General features: G+C 56.5%; 1 protein-coding gene across 4 annotated transcripts in view; it reads left to right on the plus strand.

Annotated features, from left to right (window-relative positions):
- Positions 1 to 12,103, plus strand: part of CD82 (CD82 molecule) — a 48,944-nt gene that overhangs the window by 18,736 nt on the left and 18,105 nt on the right. For 3 of the 4 annotated variants that reach the window (XM_043581013.1, XM_043581015.1, XM_043581014.1), the window contains exons 2-3: positions 2,390 to 2,462; positions 7,504 to 7,586. In XM_043581013.1, coding sequence (XP_043436948.1) covers positions 7,524 to 7,586 — 63 coding nt within the window. In that variant the 5' untranslated portion in view covers positions 2,390 to 2,462; positions 7,504 to 7,523. The remainder of the gene's footprint in view (positions 1 to 2,389; positions 2,463 to 7,503; positions 7,587 to 12,103) is intronic. The other variant, XM_043581016.1, reaches the window with a different exon arrangement.

Here is a 12,103-nt window from a genome sequence, read left to right on the forward strand (position 1 = left end):
ACCGACCCCCGGCGAGAGCGCTTTGGACTGTTGGTCAGGAAATCAACGACTCTGGGTAGTAATCATCATTGTTGTAATTGGATAGCATTTATTTGACACTTCCTGGGGCCCAGGCACTTTACAGATATTAGCTCCTGGAAGCCTTGCCATAATCCATTAGTCAGTCCATTTTACAAGTGGGAAAGCTGAGGCATCGTGGTGAAGTGATTGCTCAAGGGCACATAGCTGGCTGCGATGCGCAGATTTGGTATCTTCAGTCAGGGAGGGCGGGAGGGATGGCCAGGGTGCCCAGCACAGACTGAGCCCTACTATGCATGAACCTGATTGTGGTTCGTCTTCATACCTGTGTGGGGCGGGTACGTTTACTATGCCCATCTGCTGACAGAGGCAGCTCTGTAGTGTTTCCCAAGGCGATGTGGCTGAGCTGAGGCATATGAGGCCGCTCGGGGGTGGGAACGAAGGGCTGCCGTGTGACTGTCCTATACCTGTCTATGCAGAAGGCCCGGGGACCCAGGACAGGCAGCAGGTGGCCTGGGGATGTCCAAGTCCTCCCTGTGTGTCAGCCCTGATCTTGCTGTGTGACTTGTGAGCTCTTGCTGTCTCCATCCCCTCTGGGAAATGCGGGGATCTGGAAGATCTTCTGCAGAACAGATATTCCTCCTGGGATAAATGACCCCGGTGTCGTGTGGGGGAGGGGTGGCGTGAGCCTCTAGCAAGAGGAGCAGAGGTACAGGGAGCTTCGTGTGAGATTCTCCCCGGCCAGGCCCTGCTGCCCCAGGGCCCGCAGGCCTGCCTGCGTCGCACTGGGAGCAGAGGGACCAGGCCACGCTGGGGATCAGGCCGATGGAAGTGGGTCTCAACACATTAACATCCCCTGGAAACTTAAAAGACCTTGTAGTCTGGACTGTAACCCAGACCAATTTAATCAGGATCTCGGGGGTGGGGGGGGAGGCACGAGCAAGCTGTACAGCTTCCAGGGTGATTCTACGCACAGCCGAGATTGGGGACCACTGCCCTAAGCCAGTTGGGAGATGGGCGAAGTACGAACCTCTTGGCTTTCCAGGGTGAGTGACCCAGGGAAAGCACGCGCCTGCCCATCTGCGTCTAGGGATAGGGCTCCCAGCTTTTCTGACCTAGAGGAGATTAAAATCCATTCTTGGGAGTAAACAGCCTCCCCTTCCCATAAACCAACAACGTCATTCTTAAGGACCAGAAACCTCCAGGTGCAGGATCAAAGTTGGTTTGTCTCATCTCCTCTGAGAAATCTTTCCTGAGCTCCCCAGACACCCCCTTCCCCTTCCTTCTTCCCGCAAATACATACCGAGCGGGGTGAGCGAGACAGACACAGCCCTCCCCTGAAGGAGCCGCGCTCTAATGGGGGCTCTAAACGCACTAAGTGAACCAATAAGCTAACTGCGGTGAGCAGGCCATGTGATAGGCCCCAGTGTCCAGGGTGCTGTTCCTTACAGTCAGCAGGCGAGACCCCCTCACCCGAACCTGAGATTTGGGCAACTTGGTTGGGGCAGGGACGGGGGCTGGATGTTGGCATGTTTGGATTCTGCTGTGCAGATGAGGTGTTCCGGGAAGGCCTCAGGGAGGAGGGAACTTGACCTATAGGAAGTGGAGGAACCAGCCGGGAGCTTTGGGGGAACGACCAGGACAAAGGCTCTGAAGCAGGCAAGGACCTAGTGTACCAAGTCACAGAAAAGAGTGGCCTTAGGAATGAGCGCGTGTATGGGGAGGGCCAAGGCGTGCGGTGCTGAGGACAGGGGAGGGGCAGGGCAAACCAGACGGGGCCCCGCCTGCTGCCTAAGAGGCTGGATTTTATAGGGGACATGTTGGCTACGTCAAGGTTACAGGGCTGCAGGCAGGGGAGTGACAAGGCCTGGTTTACCGTTTTCAAACCCCTTCCTGCAGCGTGGATGAGGGATGGGGGAGGACAGGAGTGGAGCCTGTGACCAGCAGGGAGCTGCACTGGTCCAGGCAGGAGGTGAGATTTGGGCTGGGTGAGGTGTGGGACTAGAGGAGACACCTTCAGGCTGCGGGATGAGGGGGAGGAGGGAGAGGGAGTGTGGGTGGGTGTGGCTTTTAGGTGTTTGGCCTGGGACAGCTGTTGGGTGGAAAGGCCATCCCCACCCCATCCCTGGCCCCCGAACCCTGCAGCACTTAGAATCCTTAGCGCCGGCCCCTGAGTAGGCGCCTCTGGTCTGGCATTTCCTAAGACGTGCTCCGTGTGGCCTTGAGGGCTATTAAGTGAAAAGTGGTTTCAGTTCAGCAGTGTTTGCCTCGGTGATCTTGAGGATGTTAACAGCCTAATGTGTGGTGGCTCTCGGGGAGAAGAAGTGGCACTTTATAGACTCGGTGACAGCAAACCTTCTGTTCTTAACAGCGCGTCTTCGAGGACTCATTGTGAGGCGCCACTCCAGGAAACGCTGATCTGGTTCCAGCCCGGCATCGCACAGGTGAGGAGGCGGGCCCAGGGAGGGCGGTCACCGCGCTGGGTCCAGTACCCCGTGTCCCACCAGAGTGGGCACCGAACCCGCACCTCCCCACTCTGGGCCTACAGGTGCCGCTCCATCACGTAACTTTTTCCACGAGGCCGTTTGGGGACATGCGTGTTCCAGGGTCAGGCTGGAGGGCCCCTGCCCCCCCCCTCCCCGTCCTCAGGTGGGGAACAGACAGAGCCTCCTACCCTACGAGAGCAAATTCTCAGATGCCCCACACGGACAGCGGTGCTCACGAAGACACCAGCTCTTTCCCAGTCCTGCTTCCTGTACCCAGGGGGCTTCGGGGAAAGTGAAGGAGCCTTGGCAGTGGGTCCTGGCACCCAGAGCTGGCTCAGGGAGCTCGCCCCACAAAACCCCCACCCCACCCCTTGGATGAGGACAGAGGAGGCCTAACAACAGTCCCCGCTGACTCAGGGGCCGTGGGTATCAGACCCCTTTCAGGTGGCTGAGCGCTTGAAAGTCCAGGTGTTTTATGGGGAAGTCCCTCCTCACTTCACCATCCCTCCATTCTCCCCTCCACCCATCCCTCCATCCATCTGTCCATCATCCTTCCATCCATCCAGCCCGCCAGTTATCCCCGCACCCTCCCACCGCCAACCCCCATCCGTGGCTCTGTCCAGCCACCCACTCCATCTTTGATTCTGCAACATTTGCTGGGAGCCTACTTTGTTCTCATAAATAATACATAGTCTTTCCCCTCAAAGTATCACGGTTCACAGGGGAGATGGACGATGAAGTAGACAATTACCATACAGCGTCATGAATTCTCGTGGTAACCTCCATTTATTGAAAGCCTACCATATGCCAGGCATTTTATCCACATTATCTAATTTAATCTCCGGACAAAGCTTCCAAATGGGTTTCATTTTCCTCCTTTCAAAAATGAGTAAGGTGACGCTCAGAGAGGTTAAGTCAGCTGTTCAAGGTCACACAGCTGGGAGATGAGAGAATTACATTCAAACCCAGGCAGGCCCTCTAACGCCGGAACCTGTTCTTGGAACAACGAATCCAGTATCCGAAGCTATTGGAAGGAAGCGGAGAGGGGGCGTGGCTAACCAGCAATCCGTGTTGACAGGGACGAGGTGACTACGGTGGTAGAGACAAGGCAGGCTGGAGTAGAGGCGTCTTCCTGGAGGTGATTTCTGAAGTCAGTCTGGAAGGATGAGTAGGCGTTGGTAAAATATCAGCCCAGTAATCTCACAGTACAAATCGGTTTGGCGTAAAATGGTGTATTTGGTCAATTTAAATTGTGGTTGCGTAGAAATGGTCAATTTACCTGCTATGAAGTATAACATAAAACAGTCCCTCCTACCTACTGCCCAGACAGCTGTCGGAGACTGCTCTGGAATTTTCCAATAAAACGCGCATTCGTGTCATTCCCTTGTGTCGTCGGCCGTCCGTACACGCTTGCCGGGAGGCGTGGGCAGACCCTCCAGTGTTTACGGAAAGTATACACAAGGAAGCATAACATTCTCTTCAACTTCATCTGCAAATGAAACCCTCACCTCTTCCACAAGTACCGATCGACACAGGCCCAGGGAGCCCTGGCCGTACGAGGTACTGACCTATCCGTTTACAGCAGTGGGTTCAGTCAGGCCCCTCACCCTGTAGGTGAGGAGAACGAGGACCTAGAAGTCCCTTCCCTGTGGCCACGTGTTGGCAGAGCCAGTATCTGAGCAACTCTGGGAGCTCCCTGATGTTGCTGCCACACCCCGTCGCAGAGCCACCTGGGCACGTTCTCAGCCTGGGCTGTGACTCCCAGACCTTCTTGGGGCTACCCATCTTCTCCGTGTCGCTTTGAGGGGGAAATGTCTGTACCTTACAGGGAAGAGAGACTTTGCACCCTTGGATGTTGGCCAGTGTGCCACTGGTTCAGGGCACCTTCTCCTCCCTCAGGAGATCCCCAGGGAGCCTCTGGGGCTTCCCGGATTGGCCAAACTGCCTGCCAGTCATGGGGCTGCTGGCTCCTGTTCTAACATCTGAGCCCCACCCCCCGCCCCAGCTGCCTCCCGGAGAAGATGGGGTGGCCTAAGGGGTTAGGTGGCCTGAATTCTGCCCTTGCTGGTCAACATACCAGTGACTGGGGACAAGCTCCTTCACCCTTCTGTGCCTTTCTTTGCTTATAGGACACGGAAGGGCTTTGCCCAATGTCTAGTACAATTCATGTGAGTGCCCGAGACCAGTGAGGTTGCTCAGAGTCTGGAGCATCCGTGAATACCAGTTTAGCAGGTTCTGTCTCCTTCTTGCCCGCTTGGGAATCCCAGCTGTCCCCAGAGATCCCTTTATGTAGTCGAGGCCACTCAGACAGGACGCACTTCACAGGGGAAGGGTCTTGGGCTCTGGAGCCCACCCCTGCTTGGGCGCTGTGCGTCTTGGATGAGTTACTTCACCTCTCTGAGCCACGGCCTCCGGGGATAGGAACACCTCCCTCCCTTTCTGGGCGCGTGAGACGCGGGTGGCCTCCTGAAGTCGGTGCCACTCACTGGCGGCCACTCTTTCTCACTCAGCGGGCCCAGAATTTACTCTTGTCCGCCAACTGCCCTTTCTTTCCTGAGCACCCACAACCCTGTGAGGCTGCCCTGGCGCCCCAGCCTGAGCAGAGGATGTGGAAGTGGAATGTGTAGAAACTCCCTTCCCGTACTGCCTAGAAACAGACAGACAACGGTTGCCAAAGACCGTTTGCGTGTTTCTCCAATTGCACAAGATCCCAGCGCGCGCTGCTCGGGCCCTTGGCCGCTGCCAGAGCTCCGCGAGGCTCTTTGAGTGAATCGTGACCTGTCTGTAGACTGCTTGGGGCTCAGCCTGGGTCAGCCCCTCGGGGCGTCCCGCGTCCCTTACAGGGAGGAGACCTAGCCAGGCAAGCATGAGAAACACGCCCCCTTCCCCTCCATGAGAGACTCTTTCCTCTGCTGTTTCTTGTTCCGCGCAAGTTCATGAAGAACCTGTGGTCTTCTGTGCTGGAGGGGGGAGAAGAGGACAGTCACGCTCCTTCATGGGGACCGTCCCCTGCAGGTCTCCCTCAGGCCAGGCCTCGGTTCAAGATCTCAGATCTCTAGACCTCCTGACACAGGGAGCCCCTGTTCTCCCCGCTCCGGATCTGGGATAGGCCCCGGGTGGAGTTGCTATGGCCGGGGGTTTCCCTGGCTCCGAACTCCCTGTTGTTGTCCCTGCGTTTCTCAGACCCCAGCCTTGGACCCTGGTAGACTGGAAGAGCCGTTCAGGCCCCTCTCCTCACGTTGCACTTGAATCCCCGCAAGCCTTTGTTCAGGCTTTGCTTCCATGCCACTTGTAACAGGGCGCTCATTACCACTCAGATAGCCTTTTCCTTCTTTGGACGGCTTTGCTTCATGGTGTGCCCAAATGCGACGCGCAGAAAGGCAGCTAAAGAAAATGTTCTCTAACTGAGACGTGAGAAAACTGAACTGGGTCCCTTGGGAGGTGGTGGGCCCTCCCCCTTAAGCCCTCTCCCCCATTACCGGAGGTGCAGAAAGTGAAAGCGGACCTCCCACTGGCAAGGATAGAAGATCGTTACATGCAGAAAAGGCAGAGGGGACCTCCATAGGGACAGGATGTATTCACAAGGCTTAGGGCTGCCTTTTACCCTTGCAAGAGGAGGAAGGGGTAAAGCCCACCCCTTGGCCCTCCTCCCCTCTGCTCTGTGGCCTGCCCCTCCACCTCCCGTCCACAGGGCAGTGGGAACAGCACTGGGCCCAGTGCCTGCTTCCCCACCCCCAAGCCCAGCTCTGCCCATGCAGCTGCCCCATGCAGCTGTCCCGGCCCCAGCTGCCCGGCCCTGGCTCCTTTCGCCCCACGGAGCCCAAGAGCTGGGCTGTTGTCATTCCTGGATTGTATGGCTTCAGGGAGGGGGCGAGGGCAGCCAGCTTCCAGCTTCCCTCTTCCGGCCTGAGGTCCATCAGTGTGGGGAGATACAGCCAGTGTGCTCAAGCATGGTTTGTGTTTCAGAAGCACGAGTGTATTGCCCAGGAAAACAGTGAGAAATTGGGAACAACCATGGGTCTAATCATAGAGTATTGGTTACATGCTTTGTGATATATCTGTATCCGGGACTTTAACCCTAGGATCCTTGGGGGTTCCTGAGCGAGCTTTGTGGGGCCTATAAACCTCCGGAAATTATTTGCAAAATGCTGCCTATACATGAGTTTTCTGGAGGAATCTCGCCCTCCAGAGTGTCAAATGATCCGCAGTATGGAATCCTACACAACATGTAAAGTTGTGTCTTAGAACATTTTATCAGCATGCAGAGATAGTATATTGTAGGATGAAAAAGGCGGGTTACAAACCACTCTATACAGTATGAGCCCGGTTTTGCTTAAAACCATCTGTTAAACACACATGCTGGAAGTATAGCTCCTAAAATGATGCCAGTTTTTACCTCTGGGGTAAGATAAAAGTTGTTGTTCCCTTTGTGTTATTCTGTATTCGTTGGATATTCTACCACGCGTATTTGTTCTCTCTTTGAGGAAAAGGTGGAGGGCGCACTCGGTCCATTTTCTAAGAAGCCAGAACTCTCCTTCTCTCCCAGCAGCCCCCTGGCCCCAGACGGGGCTGCAGATCTGTGCCATAAGCTACGGTCTCACCTCTGAGTCTCCAGCAACCACCTGCCAACTTCCTTGCCTCCTCCCTTTGACCAGCATCCACGTGGGCATTTCCAAAGCCCAAGAGGGTCCTACGTGACTTCCCTCCAGGCCCTGCCCAGTTGAGTGGCCAACCCAGACTAACTGTCAAACATCAAGCAACCGAGCTGGCCTGTAGGCCCGCACTTCCTGGCTGTGTGGCTTTGGGCCAGTCATCGAACCTCTCTGGGCCTCCGGGTACCATGAAACAAGACCTCGTGTTAGTTCCTCCCTCTGGGATTGCCATGAGGATGAGCTGGGATGATTTGGGGGCCGCTGGGTCACTGAAAGCGGTCAGCATTGTTCCCTTTCCGCCTGGCCCAGCCTGGCCCTGACCTACCTGCCTTCTCTCTCCTCCCCAGGGAGCTCCAGGACCAGCAGGATGGGGTCAGCCTGTATCAAAGTCACCAAATACTTTCTCTTCCTCTTCAACTTGCTCTTCTTTGTAAGTACCACCAGCACCAGCCGATTGCCTCCAACAGAGACTCTCCTCCTGGGGGCAGCCCAGGCTGAGGACCCTCCAGACGCTCCAGGCCAGCGATGGCAGTGGGACGTGGCCAGCGAGGGCCGAGGACAGACCACTGCAAACGGGACTGGGTGGGGCAGCCGGGAGATAGCCTGCCCTCCAGCTGGTTCTGTGGTGGAGCACTGGATGCCTCTCCCAGCTGTCCCCTCTCGTGTCCCCAGCACCGAGGTCCTGGGCAGTCAGGGTTGGAAGTAGGCACGGGTGTGGAAGAGTCCGCTGGGTGTCCCCTAACTCATCAGCAGGGAGTTCTCTGAAATCTTTCTCGTCCTGTCCTGGCCCTCCCCCTACCTGTGTCCCCTCTGAAGAACTCCTGTTACGGTTCGAGATTTCAGCTGCCCCCCTCCTCCCTCACGCCTGTTGTGGGGGTCACACCCAAGCTCCCAGAGGGTGTGCAGGAGAGACCAGGCTTGGGGCCAGAGTGGGGACCCAGTGCCCCTTCACCAGACCCACCCTGGCAGGCCTCACCAGGTCCCCAAGCCATGGGGCCGCCCAGATGTAAGCCCAGTGCACATCTGGAGCTGGTTTTCCTGGGGCCTCCATTTTCCTCTCTGGCCTGGCACTGACTGATTCTTCCTGCTTGGAGTTGCAAGGATGATGTTGGGGTGTGCGTGTGTGTGTGTGTGTGTGTGTGTGCGCACGCGTGTGTGATGGGGTGGGGGAGTGGCCTGAGAGGCCCTCCCGGGCCCAGGGTGGTGCTAGGGGCTATGTCTCCTCTGTTGCTGGTTTACCCTATACTGTTAAAAATCAGGCTGAAAAAGAAGATGTTTATTATAATCCAACTTAATTTTTAAAAATTACGCACACACACGAATATTTCTGAGAGGGGAAGAAAATGCCTCTCCGTGTTAGTGTTGGGATTCCTGAGAACTTGGATTTTATTCTGGGTGCTTCTCTGTGTTTTCCAAATCTTCCTACAATAGACATGAATTACTTGTGGGGAAAAGACGTTTGATGTCAAGTTACACAGGATCGTAGACAGTTTGGAAAGTGAAGAGTCATTCTAAATCCCCCCTCATAACTGTAACCCAACAGATACTTACGAGTGTGTTGGCACACGCAAACACACACACACACACCCTTATGTGCATGCATGTGCACGCACAGCTGTGGTGCTGCCTGTTGGGCCGTTTGTCCACCCAGCCCCCTCCTCTGAGACCTTGCTGCGGCTCTTGTCCTCCCCGGATGGCAGCCGGCCCTAGAAGCTACCGCAGCCAGCGCCTGGGCACCTGGGCTTCCCCAGCTTGGCGGTCGGGTCCCTCCTGGCTGGGCCGAGCCTCTGGAAAACAGTTGCCGATGCAGCCGGAGCCAAGCCTTCCCTGGCAGGTGCTTGGTTCCTGGGCCTTCGCCTGGCTTCAAGTCCGGCCAGGACTGGGGGGACAGGGGGGTGGGAGTGCTGTGGTTCTACCCCTGGGGACTCTAGGGACTGAAGACAGGGGTCTGGGCTACAGCCTGGGGAGCGCCGGGGTTTGGAGTCCAGGGACACAGACAGCCCGTCTCACCCCGTGCAGTGGGAGGGAGGGGGTAGAGACTGGAGAAAGGAAGCAGGCTTGATGGTTTTGGCCGAGGGGTCCCTTCCCATCCTGCTCCTAGCCTGCCCCGTGGAGCCAGAGACTGGAAAAGCTTGTCTCTGGCCAGAGTTTTGGGGGCTGGCAGGAGTCAGGTGTTAACCCCCTGCGTGCTGGGGTCCAGGATGGCCGATCAGGATCTGAGGGGGGTGGGCAGGGAGAAGGGGAGCTTTCATCAGAGGAGGGGGAGGGGAAAGGAGAGACTTAGAGGGACAGTGCACGTTTGTTCACTCACTCACTCCTCCCTCGTTCGCCATGTGTGTCCTCGACACCTGTGCATATTCAGACCCTGTCATGGGTCCCGGGTAGTCACTCACCAACAGAAGGGCCATGGTTTCTGTCCTACGTTCCTGGTGGAGCTGGGGGGGCTCCAGTCAAGTATTTATTCAAATGGATGATAAGACGGCATTTGTCCCGTGTGCTGGGCATGAAGGATGTGGCCCCCAGGAGAGGTGGTATTAGTGCACTTGACCTTGTCAGGATGGCCAGCTACAGCTCCCTGGAGTTATGTGTGGGGGGTGGGGAGAGAGGAGTCCGGGCTTCTGCATAAGTCCCGTATGGGTGCGGGGGGCAGAGTGGGGCTTTCCGGGGTGTGGGCCTTGCAAGCCTTCCAGGAAGGATTCTGGTTTTATTTGGTGCATGGTGGGAAGTAGTTACGTGATCAGACTTGTGGTTTGGAAGAGTCGCTCTGGCTGCTGTGTGTGTTCGCATATGCATACGTGTACACGTGTTCCTCCTTGCCTACGCTCCCTGCTGACCCCGGGCTTCCCAGAAAATTGCCCAGTCAGCTTTTCTTAGGTTCACAGAAACCCAGAAGCCGCTTGCTGATGCCGTACTGTTCTGGGGGAAGCCGTTGCTATAAGGGTCCTGGCTCCCGGCTGAGCCCTGAGGGGAGATCCTGGTGGACCTGGGGTGCTGGGTGTTGTCGGTTAAGGTGGGGGTGCCCCATGGTCTCAGCCTTGGTTCACAGAGAAAGAGAGTGCCAGGGTGCCTCCCCCATTCTGGTTGGCTGCCTGGCTGGGGCTGTTCCTGGCTGACTCACAGCCTGGCGGCTGGTCCGGCCACACAGATGTCAGTCTTTGGACATCAGACCCACACGGGGCTGAATGGATGAGTGCCGGGGACTTCCTTTTTGGGTGTCTTGAGGCGAGCCGAGGAAGTTAGCTGGGAAGTCCTGGATTTTGACCTACTTGGGATTATGTTTGCCCACAGGGAGTTTTCTGCCCTGCCCTGTGAGTGTAGGGAGTGAGCAAGTCAGGGGCTATGCCATACGGGTCAGAGGTGCACAGGAGCAGACTGTGGGCCTGACGCCTGGCCATCGGCCAGCTGTGCTGTGAGGGGCAGAGTTGGGGTGGGCAGGGCCTCAGGAGTCTTTGGGAACCGAACTCCCAAGTTCTGTAAAGTCCTGCTTCCTCCCAGCAAGCTATATAGTCCGAGGCACCCCCACCTGACTCGAACCCTCCGGCTCAGCAGGGTCCCAGTAGCCTCACTGTCCCCAGAGGCTGGCTTTCCAGGTGAAGACCCAGGACAGACCCCGGGTATCCCTGCTGAGGCCACCATCTGGCCTAGAGTAATAGACCCGGCTTTCAGCCCCTGATGGGAGGAATGGGCCACCTCTGGCAAATCGGGGCGTCAGTTTCCCCATCTGCAAAATGACAGTAACAGGGCCCATCTGGCAAGGAGGGAGGAGGGGACTCATGACCTGCTGGGAGACACTGGGGGACAAATGTAGGGTTGCCATCAGCTGCTACTGTCTCTAAGGGGGTCAAGACTAGGGCAAGGTGCGTGAGGCACTCACTTGGGGACGAGAAATAGCCCCGCGCTGTGCCCTCTCAGGGCTCTGCTCTTTTCAGAAGGAAAAACATCACTGGTACCGATCCTGCCTTTATTTAAAAGTTTGATATTTTGTTCATCATAGATTTTTATTTTTTTTTTAATTTTTTTTTTAACGTTTATTTATTTTTGAGACAGAGACAGAGCATGAATGGGGGGAGGGTCAGAGAGAGAGCGAGACAGAATCTGAAACAGGCTCCAGGCTCCAAGCTGTCAGCACAGAGCCCGACGCGGGGCTTGAACTCATGGACCGCGAGATCATGACCTGAGCTGAAGTCGGGCGCTTAACCGACTGAGCCACCCAGGCGCCCCATTCATTCATCATAGATTTTTAAAATGAATTTTGGTTTTTAAAAGTAATTGCTGCAAATTCTTATCTTGGGCTTTGTGTGTGTGTGTGTGTGTGTGTGTGTCCTCTTAATTTTTATGCCCAAGGCAAGCACCCCGTTTTCCTTACTGTGGTCCTGGCTCCGGCTTTAATGACAGCACAGCAAGGCTGTTCAAGCCCCGTGGGCTGTGGTGCTCACCCCACGCTGAGGCTCAATCAGCAGCTGCTGGCCTCGCAGCTTAGGACCTGATGGCTGAGCGGGGAGCCCAGGGCCTGTGATGGAGGCGGGAGGTGGCACGCTAGGACCCTCAGGTGGGCTCAGGCCAGACCCCAGGTGAAGGCCAGCATTGGGGGGTGATGCAGGGTCCTCTGCTCCCAAAGGGAACCTGTGCTCTTGCCCCGACTACAGGCACTTCCCCAGCCTTAGCTGGCTTGGGGGGATGTGAGCCTCCGCTGGGGTCCCACCTGGGGAGTGGGCTCAGGTTGGGGGCCACCCTGGTGTGAGGCAGGGAATCCCTGGGCCTATGCCACCCATTCTCCCCAGGTTTACCTTTCTACTCCTGCCTTTACAGTGGGTTCCTCATTCGTTCATTTCCTGAGCACTCAGCACCTGGTGAGATAGGCGCCCTGGGCATACAGAGCTGCATACAGCCCAGCCCTGCCCTCAGGGAGCTCACCGTGTAGCCTGAGAAGGACATACACAGCTGGTT

The sequence above is a fragment of the Prionailurus bengalensis genome, chromosome D1, assembly GCF_016509475.1.
Source record: "Prionailurus bengalensis isolate Pbe53 chromosome D1, Fcat_Pben_1.1_paternal_pri, whole genome shotgun sequence".
In the NCBI taxonomy this organism is placed as follows: domain Eukaryota; kingdom Metazoa; phylum Chordata; class Mammalia; order Carnivora; family Felidae; genus Prionailurus; species Prionailurus bengalensis.